This window comes from Bombus affinis, chromosome 2 (assembly GCF_024516045.1).
Source record: "Bombus affinis isolate iyBomAffi1 chromosome 2, iyBomAffi1.2, whole genome shotgun sequence".
Lineage (NCBI taxonomy): Eukaryota > Metazoa > Arthropoda > Insecta > Hymenoptera > Apidae > Bombus > Bombus affinis.
The window spans coordinates 1280643-1295945 of NC_066345.1; the positions used below are offsets into that span (position 1 = coordinate 1280643).

Here is a 15303-nt window from a genome sequence, read left to right on the forward strand (position 1 = left end):
TGTCTTTCTTCGATCGTTTTGTCACTTGGTCGTTTCGATCTTTCTGCCAGCAAACGTATGATTTGTACTAACTTGAACGAGCTCTTTGTTTATGATAAATGTTACATATGCGTATAGTTACGAAATGTCGTAAATTATGAAAAATTTCCTAAAATGATTCTGAAAGCGAATTCGATCTTCAAGCTTTGAGACGATAACCAAAAGGATAATATATTTAACCCCTTGGCAATTAACCACGAGCGAGACTCGTAAGGGATTTCTGCCATAAACGGAGCCCACGAGCCTGACTCGTGGTAATTTACAAATTGCCAGTGAGTCATTATCCACTTTGAAATGATAAATTGTTTTTGTTAACTGATCGATTGATCGTGATTACGCCCTAGACGCCTTAAAAATATTATTTGTCCCCAAACCTCGCTTATTATTTCACAATTCCTTTTGTAGCCCCTAAATGTACATTTTGAGCCAGTTCTTACATTTTGCGACCGAACTTCTTGCTTACTATGGCTCGAGCGATCGGCAGATAGCGCGTAGTCCAAGGGGTTAGAGGTTGATGTATTATATTTTCATTATAGAACGCTGTTAGACTTAATTTTCTATATTTTCAAACGCTTAAACTGTCATTTCGCGGAGAAGGAGATTTTATTATATGGAAGGCACAAGCAGGACGTAGGATGGAAAAGAATTGTTACACTGAACAGTAACGTGAAAAATGATACGAATCTTGGGAAGCTATTTATGGTATAACGGATATTTCGTCTTGAAATACAAGCAGCGTGTTCGTTTTTTAAGAACTTTTGGAACATACAGATATTATCGTGTATAATTATCATACTTAAGGTATGTCTCAGAGTATAATCGCTCGCGAATGTTCAACACGCGAGAGCGTATGTGTAAGAATGTTGTACGTCGTCGGCACATCCGAACGGGAAAGGAACCTTTTGCAAAAACTGAACACGCTAGCCCAGCCCTTTACGTAGACACGCATGGCAGCGTTATATCTGTGCACACGCATGCCTTACATTCATCCAGAACTTCATCAAATCGCGTAATTTGCACTCGTTTACCTGAAAAACGGTACCGCTGGGCCATTTTTTAATATAATATTTTAATATTATATAATATAACATATCTATTATATATTATATTATATTTAATATTTTTTAATATAAAAGTTCTAACGTAGTTTCACGCGATATATCAGCTGTTCGAAAAATTCACGAGCAATTCGCTTTTGATTTTGCAGAAGCTTTGAGGTTCGACGCGTTGACCTCGGGGTACCGCTAGGCTTCCTTAAATTTTAGCTACGCGTACATCGTACCCTTTTTAACACGTAGCTAAAATTTGAGGATATTCCTAAGAAATTCATTTTCTCAGAGACATACCTTGATATAACTGTTTGAATGTACAGAGACCGATCAAACAGATCCAACGGCCGAGTAAATCACTAACTGAACACTCTCTTCTGATTAGATTACCTAGGGCATCGGATGCACCGGTTGTAAGCGGTGGATCTATCTTCTCTTGGGGTACGAAATTCAAATATACTGGCAGGACAGAGAAGGAAGTTTTAGAGGAAACGGGTCCACTTCGGAAGGAAGAACCACCCATACAGCGCTGTCAAACGACGTGTCTTAGAAGAAAAGCTAGCAGTGTGCCAGCTACCCCCAGTACCCCTAGTCAAGATCTCGTCGAAATAAGTTAGTATCTATCTATCGTTTCTTTCTATCGTCAATTTTAGCACGCGCGTTATCGCGTATGATCCTGGCGTCGTGTAAATTCAAATTAATTATCAATACAGAAACTAGTACGTAGTGTAGCAAGGTATCCACGAGGAATAGATGCGAATCTTGCCTCTGTTTCGCAATTACCTGAATAGATAGAAATAGATAGAAATTGGGCGCATACTAAGCAAAAATACAGAACTTTGTTTCGTAATCGTATAAATATCTACCAAGGTGCGCGTATAAGTGCAATCAAATCTGTCCAGTCGCACACTCGATTTATCAATTGCCGATAAACACTGATTTTTCTACGATAAACGAAGCTGTAACGACGTCCGATTATTAATAAGAAAAAATGAGAAGAGGTCCGTGCAAGAGAGTCAGGATAATTATCAAGACTCTTCGTGTTCTCGCGCGGTTGGGTAGACAAGCAAGGATGGAAAAAGAGTAGAGACAGTGTGGCAAAAGTCAGATTTATCCCTTCTGGTGAGAGTTTCAAAGGCAAATGCACGGTGCAACGGTATTGCGATAAATTACAAGCTTAATAGAACACCGTGTCACATTCTGGATTTAATCGTAACAAGTAAATAAGCATAATTTCATTTATAATTCTTCTTATAATATATACGGTTAATGAGTATCAATTTCATTTTGCAATTGCAACGATCATTCCACACTTATCCTAATCGTGCTGTCCCGTGTCTTGTGGACGATAGTGTATACATACACTGTAGCTGTACGAATAGAAAACAAAAAAATAGACTACAGATTTTTATGCAAATTTGTATTTTTACGAATATAACGAACAAAACGGAGCTTAGATAGAAAATTGTTTTACCTAAGTAGTAGGGAAACCATTATACTCTGGACATTTTCTACATTTCTGTAAATTATTTGCATCCTGTATGCATGTTTGCAGTTTGTAAATTCTTACAAATGTATAAAATATATAAAAATCCGCAGTTTTGTATTTTCAATTCACAAAAAACAGTTTAGATACGATGCTTATGAGTTTCGAATTTTTAGGATATTCCAGTTTGCCACGTAGCTGTCACAGTGCAGGTTTGGACGGTGCTGGAATGTCAGAAGGTAGTACCGGCGTTCCATTCAGTTCACCTTATTGTCCAGATAACACTTTACCACTTCTAGAACCTGTCTCGGAGGACCAAGAAATTCATGGCAGAAGAAATAACGGTCAGTCACGCATTTAATTCTCTTGTACATAGAATTTTTTCTTTCCTCTTTCCTTCTCGATTTTTATTCAATCGAATATTTACGCTGATTCGAGACGCATGGCTTACAGTAAATATGAATCTTAATTACAGATTTCTTTCATACGATCTCTTCGATCGAATCGTTTTTTACCTGATCCCCCGTACAATAATAGAGAATGCACGCGAATGCAAGTTTTGGTGTTCATCGAATTCTAAATAATTGCATTAATATAGACTTTAAGCGTGTACTGTGCTTTGCTGAGAAGTCTCTCGGAAGGAATACGGATATGATTGGTTATTTGTCAGCCAAGTTTCTTATTCAGACGTTTCATCAGCGGTACAAGACACCATACTGGACCTGCCAATTAGACGTTTCATAAGCTCTTTAAGCTACCAAAATCTTGACATCCTTCGAACCGCCACACACGTACCTAACAGAGGATCTCAATAAAACGGAATCATTAGCTAGATAGATAGTACCACACGGATCAACTCGTTTTATCCTTCCTGCTACTGATTTACATGACCCTTAGATTAACCGCAACGACACAACCCACGTTAAAGGGAAATATAGCTAGTCTTATATATCTAGATATGTACAATTGTTACGGTAAAAGCCCAAGCAACGATTTACAACAGCAATCACCCATGTATATCAAAGTCGGCTGCACGTATTTCTTTCGTTGCGAGTAAAACGAATTGATCGAATTTAAGAGCATAATCGAGCGAACATACAGCGATGGACAAAAGAAAGCTTACAATTACAAGTATTATGCGAATGCCAATAACGTTTGTACTATACGTTTTTAACGACAACCTGCATTATTACATTATTACATTCGTTCCTTGCTCTTGACAAATATAATTATATTTTATAAAATTATGGTGAACGACCCTTCGTACCACTTACCTCTTAAACTTTCTTTTATCCGCTGCTGTAGATTCGGATCTTCGACTATTAATACGTATAACGTACAAATCCTAGATTTTTCATTTTCTCGGTGATTAGGCGTTATTGAAAAGTTCGCGATCGAAAAGTTTCGACATTTCGCGAATGTCGCAGTGCGCTTCTTCGGGGAATGAAATTTTCAAGTCTGCCCCGAAGAAGCAAACTGGGATGTTTACGAGGGCTCGGAACGAGGCGCAACGTACCGATAGAAACAGGATTAAAATTCAAAGAATCAGGATATCTCGTAAAGAGTCGATGCGACGGAAAGCTCGGAAGGAATAAAGAAAACAAAGCTTGGACATGTTTGCTCGAGAATTGGATATCGATACGTATATGATACACCATGAATAAATGAAGATTTCTTTTTCTCGGGAACCAAGTGCCGAAATAAAAAATTCTATTCTACGTTGTCGACTTATTTTCGCACGTGGAACAACCTCGTGTTGGTCGCTTACTCGTGTCCAGTTATCCAAGCCCGACACCGCATACAAGATGACTAACAATGAAATAAGTTTTGGTTTGATTTCGACGCAAATTGCCGTCAAATCCACGGCCTGTGTGTTAGCTTCGGGCCAATATCGTTAATCCGGCCGGCCATCGATTTCCGCAGCGATAAATTTATACGTACAAGCAAATGTTCTCTCTTGTTTCTCCGTACTATTATCCTGCCAGTCGGTTAAAGATGTTGCCAGTCAGAAACTGTTATCGGTCAAAGCTCTACGCTCGATGAAATCTGCGTCGGCGATTTCAACGGGATCCTGTCCGAGTATACTCGATAAATTTTCAAATTCAATTTTCTCGAAAACGGCGACGCGTCATATACAAACACTTTGCTCTATATTTTCTTCTTTCATAAGGAATCGCTTTGTACACGCCTGTTCGTTGTATATCGTTCGGCCGAATCTTATATATCGCTTGAAAAGGGCTTAGAGTATAGCGACTAGGCCTAGGTCTATGTATGTTTCAAAGACAATGTGTGCGCACGAACTTGGCGTAAGAATTAGCCGAAGCGAGTAAAGCTGTCATTTCTGTGTCATCTCGAAGGACTTTTGCTCAGCAACGCATAGTACTTTTCGCGATATCGAATAAGGCGTTTATATCTTTGTACGTACCAAATATACATATTTCCTACGTTTTATCGTAATTCATCGCCAATCATTCGTGTTAATTGTACAACTTGGTGCATACATTTTACGAGACGCGCGAATCCGCGCACACACATATACACATTCGCACATGCAACTGAGAAGATCCGTTCTCTGTCTCTTACATTGTACATATCGATAAAGGAACCATGCGTCACGATGGAATGCACTTGTAACACGCATGTGTAAATAAGCATAATTAATTTGTTTCAGATTTAAAAGATAATTTTTTGTTACGATATCGTTATAGCTTATGACATATAGATGATCTTAGTAATACTCAAGAAGCCCTGTATCGTGATTCAGTCGACGAATATTTCTCTATTACCAAGTCGATAATCTTATAATTACGTTTGCCGTTATATCATATCGATCGCGTGTACACAATTGGTTTCTTACCTTACCGATGTTACTTTCAAACGTCGATATCGCGCGATACAAGTATTTTTATGTCTGGGTGAAAGGCTCCGGTAATATCGTAAGATATATCCGACACGTACCATATTACGCCCGAATTTCTTATCTTTCTTATTTTAACCCTTTGAGTGCTGTGGGCGCATATAGGTGTCTGGCGAAAGCTATCGCTGTGGACTGAGGACGTATATATGCGTTTTCTGTAAGTGCCCGGCATGGGCTAAGGACGCATGTATTTATATTTTTCAATTTTTCCGAACACCTACGCAGAAGTAATACTATTACGTTTGTGTGAAATAAATATAAATGCATTCCTTACGGCAGTAAACAAATGCCAATAGTGGCTCGTTATTGTCGAAGTGGTCACCACTTGTAAGAAAACTCTACATCTGGTTTTTTTAGTTTTCTCAAGCACTGAATTTTTCACACACAACTAAATTATTAACTTGTGTTATATTTACTAAATTTAGTTTTCTAGTTTATTGTTTTCTAGTTTATCAGCCAAATTCTAGTTAACTGTAAATTTCAATGTTTATAATAAATAATTAAAAATAACTAAAAAATAACGCTCTTGAATCATTTAATCTCGTGCAAAAGAATTATTATAACTTATTACGATTTGCGTTTTGAATAGTCAATCAACAGAGTTCAGTCTAACGAAAAAGTATTCCGTCCACAGCGATCGTCAGCTCTAGCCGCGCGCCGTCCGTACGGACGACATAGGCCGCGAGTATTCAGCACTCAAAGGGTTTAGCAATTTGGACAGAATCGTGTTCACGCAGCGCGATTAATTTATCGTTTGTTGTCGATCGAAACATAGTATTTCGTATCAATGTATTTTTCGAAGTTCCAAGCTGTTCGAATTTTATCATATTCCAATGACTTGCCCTTTGCGTTTTACTCGTTACTCGTGAGGTACCTTAATTGAAATTCTATTTATCAGTAAAGATAACAAGATGCGTGTGCCATTGGTATCGTCGATACGCTAAATACGTTTCGTCTCGAATAAAATTTTGTATCATGCAGTTGTACTTTGAAATTTACGCGGTTTATATTGTAAGGTTTCAATTCGAATCTTTTCACCGGTGTCTTTTATTCTTTTGAAGGATATAACGTGTTTTTTCAATTCTCTGTTAGAGCGTTTAGCCTGGAATTACATTTGTCTCTTCGGAGGGCCTTGCATCCAGAAACGCGAAACATCGATTCATCCAGTTTAGTCCGATATGAAGAAACTATAGTGAGAATTATATGAATCGTTGTTGCGAAGTTTAAAAGTTTAATGTACCGGGTACGATAGTTGCTGAATAATTTTCTTAAGCGTGTCGACCCTGTCACTTTCTTACGAGTCGGCACGTGCGACGATCAACGATATTTAAATATCGCGTTCACGTTAGATAACCGAGCGGACTTATTAATATTTTCGGTAATGGAAATTACGATACGCAGTTACTCGCATCGATATTCGCACCATTATACACAGCAGCATTTATTTGTATTTGTTGCTTTTTATAACAGGAGGCGATTTACGTGTCGCGTTGCTTATTTTATTTAAAATACAAAGCATATGTGGTAGCTTGAAAGTACGAAAGCAGTTTCTTCCTAACGATAACTTTCAATCGTACGACAGGTTTTCCTTTAACGAAAAGTATCTTATTTTCACGGTCGTGGCGTTCTATAATCTAGCGAAATAGATTTATTTTATAGCGTAATTAATCAACACCAATATTTTTACGATACATCGATAAATTTAGAGGAAAGAATGTTAACTTCGATAAAAGATAGCTTGCAGTTTATCGCCAAGAGGAGGGAAAAATTATCCTGAAATAACACGATTCTTGCTATCGATTAGACAGATATTATGGATATTGTTAAAAGATACAAAGAATTTTATATAGATTAAAAAAAAAAGAAATAATATAAAGATTACCAGGAAGAAATTGTTTATCTACTTTCAAGCTACATATAGTTCGTATTGTCGTAGAATAAGCAACGCGATATTTAAATCATCCCCTTTTACACAAGGCAATTCAAATATTAATGTAACGGTATATTTTCGATCTGGTCGTCGCGAAATTGCTACCAATGGATTTCCAACGATTTTTACATAAAAACATCGTTGTAATCGATTCAGAAAGTGGGTGGATGGATTGAAAATGTATGGTTATCGGAGTTTGTATGTAACTGGATATATCTACGTACGTCGCTATAATTGAAAGAGCCTCGGCAATCCGCTGGATAATATTAGATCATCCGATAAGTAATTCGGTGTTTCTAAGAGTTCAGTCTAAAGCGACGAAAGTTGTTACTGTCGGAGTTTCAAGAAATTAGGAGGGAAAGCTTGATAGGGAAATGGGTAACGAATCGTAAAAGGTACGGGGAAAAGCAACGATTGCGTTACTTATAGAATGACCTAAAGTTTCACGAACGTTCCTCGTTTCGCATTTACAGAAACTTATTTTCCGATCGGCTATTTCGGAACTAACGTATCGTAGTCGAGAATTTGTCTCGCTTTGATCGAAGCTTTGTCTCCGATCGTATTATACGAAACGTGTCCTCGCAGAATATCCGCTGTACTTTGCGATAGACGCTTGCATATCCGTTACGTTTAGTTGTTTGCTATCTTCTCGCCGTGGCTTTGAATTTCAAGAAATTCATTATTTATACCTAATCGTTGATTCAAACGGTCGACGATACCTCGAACGGAAATTATTTAAGGAACATCGCGCGAGTAAAATAATTCTATTCTAGCGGTACGACCGAATTAAACGAACCATGATGTTTCCAGCTTAAAAATACTTCGTGATATGCCAGAAAGATAAAAACGTGGAATTCCCTAAAAGCCGATAGTCTATTTTGGCGTGGTATCTGTTTGGTTCGTAATTTTAAGAAGAAATTGGTCATAATTCGGATGGAAATGATGGAAATGCACGGATATCGAATAATTGGCGATTAAATAGAAAACGTTGCCGGTCGTAAACACGTTATTTGAGAAAGGGAAGAGAAAAAGAAACAACGACATAGAATCGGCGCTTCTTTGGCTTCTTAGATCGTTGATTTGTCTTTTCTTTTTCTTTCTGTTCGTTTAGCAGTAGACGAAAATGATACGCATGTGAGAGCCACCCACAACACCACCACCACTACCACCACCACCACTACCACCACCATCACTTTCAACACCACCACAAATCGTGCGAAAGTTAGAATGAAATATCCCAAGAGCACGCCGAACCGACCTCAGCCATTGTACAGTCAAAAGATAGTGATAGGTTCGGAGGAGTTAGTCGGCCGTAACATCGATAACGTCGTCAGGCAACGTATAAACGCCCTCGAAAAGAGTCCGAAGGTGGTCAGGTCGACCGCTTTGATCATAAAGAGTTCGAAAGTGGCGGCAGAATCGCTGAAAGCTGGTAAAGAAATCGCGAACGAGACGTACGTGTTCCCGGCAGCCGATTCGGGAACGATCATCACGACGGTGATAGACGGTCCATTCGATTCTAACACCGGTAAGACGATCTTGCGCAGGTCTAACGAGCAGGTAAGCATGCTCGTTCGTCAGGAGAATGAGGTTGAATGTCGCGGCATCGCTTCCACCACGAAAACGGCAAACGGTTACATTGCATCGGCGACAAGTGACGTCGAAGACGTTAGAAACGGAGTCGAAGCCACGAAACGACGGCAAAGGACAGGTAAATTAGGCGATCGTTTCTCTTTCATTCACTAATTAACAACACACGCGCCAGACGATCCTTTTTTCTACTACCTCTTATTCGATGCTCCTCCGCTAAATATTACTCACGATGGTTCACCAAAGTATTCGAACGTTCTTGCCAACTTTATACGTATCCTGTATAGCCTGTATAAGAGCGTTACAAGCCGCTTTCTCGCAAACTATAGCGAGCGTCAGTTTCAATGCCACCGCAGAGGGTTGAGTATTCGAGGATCGAGAGATTTTTCTCAGACTGTTTAGATTTTAAAAAATGCCACGTTAATTTCTGTTCATTTAAACAGCTCTTGTATAACTTGTCACCGTTATTGCGTAATTTTGTAACATCTAATTTCTCGTTTTTCTAATTATTCGCGCGATTAAAAGTTACGACGGTAGGGAAAGTCTAAGGGGCAACTACTCGGCAACTACAGGAAGCGTCGAAGGCTAATTAAAAGTAGAAGTATTTTCCAAATCCGCTTCTAGACGTTTATTTACCTTTGGTTACTTCGTATTCGACAGCATTGTTGCACTCGTGGTCTTGGTAGCGTTTCATATTCTTCTCCTCGTATCTGCCTCTGTCGTAGGCGACATTATCAGATTGCCAGCTAGTTAACACTATAATTGAAATTAAACAAAAGTAAATTTGGACGAAATTTTACAAAAGTTTATCATTTTATATACATTTAGTTATAAATTAACCATTATCCAAGTTCAATCATAAAACCTATTACTTCTTTAATCACTGGTCGTTTTGACCGCACACGGTAGGAATAGGCATACACGAAGTGTCGGTGGGTTTAGCGTCAACCCCTTGGCAATTAACCACAGCAAGGCTCGTGGTAAGGGTTTGTGCCATAAACGAAACCCACGAGCCTGACTCGTGGCAATTTACAAATTTCTAGCGATTCGTTATCCACTTTGAAATAATAAATTGTTTTTGTTAACTGATCGATTGATCATGATTACGACCTAGACGTCTTGAAAACACTATTTGTCCTCGAACCTCGTTTACTATTTCACAATTCCTTTTGTAGCCCTAAATATACATGTCATAAGAAGCATACATTTTGCGCCAGTTCGGCTAAACAGACGAATGGCACGGCGCGCGATCAAACTTCTTGCTTACTATGACTCGCGCGATCGGCAGATAGCGTGTAGGCCAAGGGGTTAAGGTAAAGATCCCTTTGAGGATCGAAATAGGGGAAGTGGTATAGCTAGTGGACTAGCGACGTCGTGACGCATACTGTTGACAAATGGAAGTTGAATCGACGGAACCGACGTAGCTGTACGGTGTAAAATCGTGTGCAATTTTGACAGTGCCACCGACACCCCGTTTCGTACAGTACAATTTTTCATCGAACTATTTTTCCATGTAACGAGCAATTTTTTTTTACGACTTTGCGAGGTATTTATGCAAACATACGTTTCGCAAATGTCGCCAAAATTTCTCTACAGTCGATTAATCGTAGTATTAATAAATTACAACATTCAGCGTGCTTAAGATTACCGTGCTACCGCTGTGTACCAATTTCTCGCCGAGCGTACGTTTGCAATAAGTGTCTTGTAACTTGTAGGTAGATTTTCCGATTGTTTTCACGTTTGATCGTCATTACGAAAGTTGCCTCCCGTTAGAGTTTCGTATAATGCGCACGATACGTTTGTAAAAATGTTCTGTAGTAAGTGTTCGATTACTTTTGTGAGCCACTGTATATACATGATTACATCAAACTAGACAGTACTTGTTTCTTTCTTTTGTTCTTCTTTTTATTGCATCGAATTGAGCATAAAATTGGCATGAATCTTTGTACGTGAAAAGTAAAAAGGCATGGTCCTTTTTATGACCAGTTCTTACACTGCACTGCACGTGTAGATTTTAGAGATTTCATCTAGAGGAACGTATTCTAAATAACGTATTTTAAAATATTATACGATCAATTGTGCTTAACTAATTGCATTACTAACCTTATCATCCACAATAATGAATTCTTTGCTCTCTCAGCTCTAGTTTTGTTATACTTTTTTTTTCTCTAATTGTTATATTATTATCGTAGCGCCAATTTTTTAAATATCGTGTTTCTTCGAGCTTCGTATTTTTGTCGAATTGTCAACATAAAATATGCATACGTTTTTAATATTTCAGTTTCTAAGATACTTAAATCACCACGATACGACGATATTTAAAACACTTTGCAACTGAGCAACCGATATTAACAGATTGTCGGCAAAAACTAAATTAGCAACGCTTAGCGTTCAGAGAGTCGACGATCTTGCAATTGTATAATTCGCGATCGAGTCCGTTTTTGCCACGTTTCCTTAGCGACTATATCGAAGCATCTTTAGTTTGATAACGAAAATAGAAATTTTTATTCATTCCAGACCGAACGCCGACAAATACTTGTTGTATATCTTTCTCCCTTTTCGAACGTGATTATGTATCGCTAGAGATCGAAAGAAAAATCGATCTATTTGAACGAAACCCTTGTATACAGGTGTATGCAAGCTGCTCGGCCAGGTGTGAACAAATTTAAACGGTGATTCTTGAAGCGAAAATAAGATGAAACTCAAGATGAGAAATTGCATTTTCGGCTTTGTTTTTTAATTATCGGCAATTAAAAATTAGCCGAAATGCCCCTGTGCGCGAGCAAACATCCTTACACGAACGAAAGTAGGTCAGCCTACGCAGCGGGGTGCACAGGGATCCTCAAATCGATAACGATACATAGGCAGCAGCTTACTTCGTACAAGTGGTAGAGAAAAAGATTATGACATTCAAACACTCGAACCATCCCACGCGATGTTTTCTAATAAAAATCATAGGTCAAACGTTGTATCTGCCTATTCGTTAAAATCCATAACAGTCCATTTTTACAAACATCGCTTATACGTGCTATTATTTATCAATTATTCGTGCAGACAGAGGATCGGACGAAACATCGATCCTTTCTACTCAAACATTCCACGAGGCGGTTTTCGATGTAGCGTTATGCATTTTAACGAGTAGGCAGATATAACGTTCGATCTATGATTTCTACCAGATAACGTCGCCTTATTTTATTCGAAAGCACTTAACAACTCGAATGAAAAAGCTTTGGCGCGTCTCTCGAGACGTAGAAGACGAGTGTTTCGCTATGAAGGCGTACGGACAAACGCGATACATCGGGCGAAGGATAATCGATTAATAAGCGACGAATCAATCGTCAAGATCTGGAAGAAATTTACAGCAGCAGCCGTAAAGGCCACCTTAAGGATTCTAAGAATCATCCCAGCCGCGCTTTGGAAAGGGTGGACGTTACAAGAAATATTATACTTAATTGTAATATTACAAAAGACGAGCCAATCGAAAGTGCGATCAAAAGAAGTGAAATCTGAGATCGGTGGAAAGGACTCGCAGGAAATTAGTCGAGGCTTTCTATCTGCATTTATAGATACATTTTGCCTACTTGACATTAGAAACTGCTGACATGTACATTTTCCATACATTCATACGTTCCCTCTGTTCTCACACTTTCTCAGACAATTTGTACTCGCATCTTTACACGATATCGATGTAATCACGCTTCGTATTGTCGTATCATGTGATATAGAAATATAGGGTGTTTGGCGTCAGATGTCAAGAAATTTAAAGGCTGATTCTTGAAGCCGAAATTAGACGAAAATCAAGAATACCTGCAATTACCTTCGACTCAAAGGTAGCAAACTTTCGTTTCCCTCGATACTTAAAATTTATGATTATTGTCAGAAATTTCTTTAGCATCCACACTAATCCGACTACTTGAATTTCACATAGTAGTTCAAAATCGGTAAATCTTTATTTTTTTAGTAATTTACTAACTAGGTATAAGCACGTTCTAGGTATCGTAACGTATTTGATGCGTTACTGCTTACTGCTTACGATAGTTGCTGCTACAAGATACAGAACAGATTGTAACTGTCTCACAAGTGGTGCCTTATCGCGTGACGAAGTAATTAGTACCTGGTATTCGATACACACTCCATTTACGCTCGAAAATTACCGATACCAGATTTCACCGATAACAGTTTGATCTGGTAACAACTTTAACCGACTGACAGTATTGGCACAGGGAAATAAGGGAGGATTCTTACTCATGTAGGTTTATTGCTGCGGACAATTGATCGCTGGCAAGCTTACGGCGGTCGAATTAAGCACGCTGACGTGGAGTAGTCAAAACAGTTTCAAGTAGCACGTGGTGGAAGAAATGGAGTAAAGTCTTTTTATAATTTTCATGATATTTTATAAGTAGATATACAGGGTGGTAGGTAACTGGTGGTACAAGCGGAAAGGGGGTGGTTCTACGCGAAAAAAGAAGTCGAAAATATGGAATAAAAATTTTTCGTTTGAGGCTTTGTTTTCGAGAAAATCGACTTTGAATTTTCGCTCGGTACGCGTGCACTTTATCACGTCTCGTTGTAACAGATCTCACTGTAGATCGTTGTCTCGATCGACGTTATGTTGATAAACATTTCCAATGTGATCGAAGTGTTTTCCTACCTATTAACTTATTATCCGACTTTTATCGCTATCCACTATCAGTACCTATTAGTCTACCATCATGTTTACATACAGCAATCGGGAATATACGAACATGATACTTTCGTTAGGTGCGTGTGGTGATAACGCATCAGCCGCAGCTGATCATTACAGACACCGGTATCCCAATCGTCGACATCCTGACAAACGTGTTATTCAAAGAGCAGAACTAACCCTCAACGAATATGGTTCTTTTGAAAAACTTAGACGACATGGTGGTCGTGGAAGACGCGTACCGAGCGAAAATTCAAAGTCGATTTTCTCGAAAACAACGCCTCAAACGAAAAATTTTTATTCTATATTTTCGACTTCTTTTTTCGCGTAGAATCATCCCCTTTCCGCTTGTACCACCAGTTACCAACCACCTTGTATATGTCGGGTTAGCGTTAGGTTTAGGGGCGTGTAACGAATCTTCATTCGGACTAGTCATTGTTGTTATACAATGGAGATTATATTTACTGTTATAAATATTTATTTTTACAAAGTTTAGCAAATAACCGTGGTGATTAGACACTCGAGATGTTAATGACAATGTTCTTAGGTTCAATAACGAATCCACGGTCAACGGGGTAACTCTTTTGAAGCACAAAGTAACGTTTGCTGTGACGCTCGGTATAATACTGCACGTAAAGACGATGTGAAAACTCTGCAAGGTGATCGCAGGAATAAAAGACTGATGGAAACTTTCCTCTCCTTACGATCGCGTTTGTTCGCTGCATATTGGCCGAGGATACCAACAAAATTCCAGCCGCCGTTGCTAGGCAGACCCGCGTAGAGCTGATATTGCTCCTGCCCAGGGTTTCATTGTTAATACAACGTGTGTTCCACAATATTGGCACTTCTCTGTTAGGTAAAAACCTTCATCTCGTGACCGTGGCTACGTTCGGCGACCAGTTGTGTCACCTCGAGCCCAAGCCCACTGTCACAAATCTCGAGCAAACATAATCGGATTGAATCATAACAACTACTTCCAAGTTTTATTATTTAAGTACAGCTATAATAAATAGTCTAGACTAAAGTATTGGATCCCAAAAATTCCAAAGGAAAGGCCCCGATGTCCTTTCATCTCCGACATATGTATATATATTATTTGTTCATAAACGGCTCTACTTATGGTTACACACGTATATACATTTAATTCTACCTTTGTTTTAGGACACACAAAATTACGTCCTTGTGTCCCCCATTGTTTTGACTACTCCGCAACAAGGCTGTTGGTAGCAGGCTGATGGTAGCGAATGGGAGAAACACGGGTTTCGCCGCGTAATCGTCACCACGGGAGTTTTGGCACCTGTATATACCGCGTTAGGATCGTGTTTACCACTGTTAGGATCGCAATCCTGTGCAAATGCATATGCAATTTCATTTTTAACCACATATTCGAGTAAACGTAATATCCGACAAGCACCGTTTTCTTTTCGTTATAAGTTTTGAACCACGATCGTTCCACGCCTGGAACAAAGCGCGCGTTACTCGGGACCATCTGTCTACGACAGGTCGGAAATTCAACAAAATTGGAGTTGAGGCCCCTTTCGTACCTAATTACCTTGTATTAAATTAGTCATCGAAATAAAAGAAAAATTGATCGATAAATCCGTTTAT

At 38.9% G+C, this 15303-nt stretch overlaps 1 protein-coding gene across 9 annotated transcripts in view; it reads left to right on the forward strand.

Annotated features, from left to right (window-relative positions):
* The window catches only part of LOC126923762 (FERM domain-containing protein 5), a 70079-nt gene that overhangs the window by 41436 nt on the left and 13340 nt on the right, over nt 1-15303 (forward strand). For 4 of the 9 annotated variants that reach the window (XR_007713311.1, XM_050737542.1, XM_050737563.1 and 1 more), the window contains 3 exons: nt 1474-1700; nt 2751-2918; nt 8533-9132. Coding sequence is in view for 8 of the 9 variants with exons in the window: in XM_050737542.1 (XP_050593499.1) it covers nt 1474-1700; nt 2751-2918; nt 8533-9132 (995 nt within the window). In the remaining variant the exon portion in view is untranslated. Of the gene's footprint in view, nt 1-1473; nt 1701-2750; nt 2919-8532; nt 9133-14856; nt 15295-15303 lie in introns of those variants that run through there. The other 5 variants (XM_050737593.1, XM_050737564.1, XM_050737574.1 and 2 more) reach the window with 5 other exon arrangements.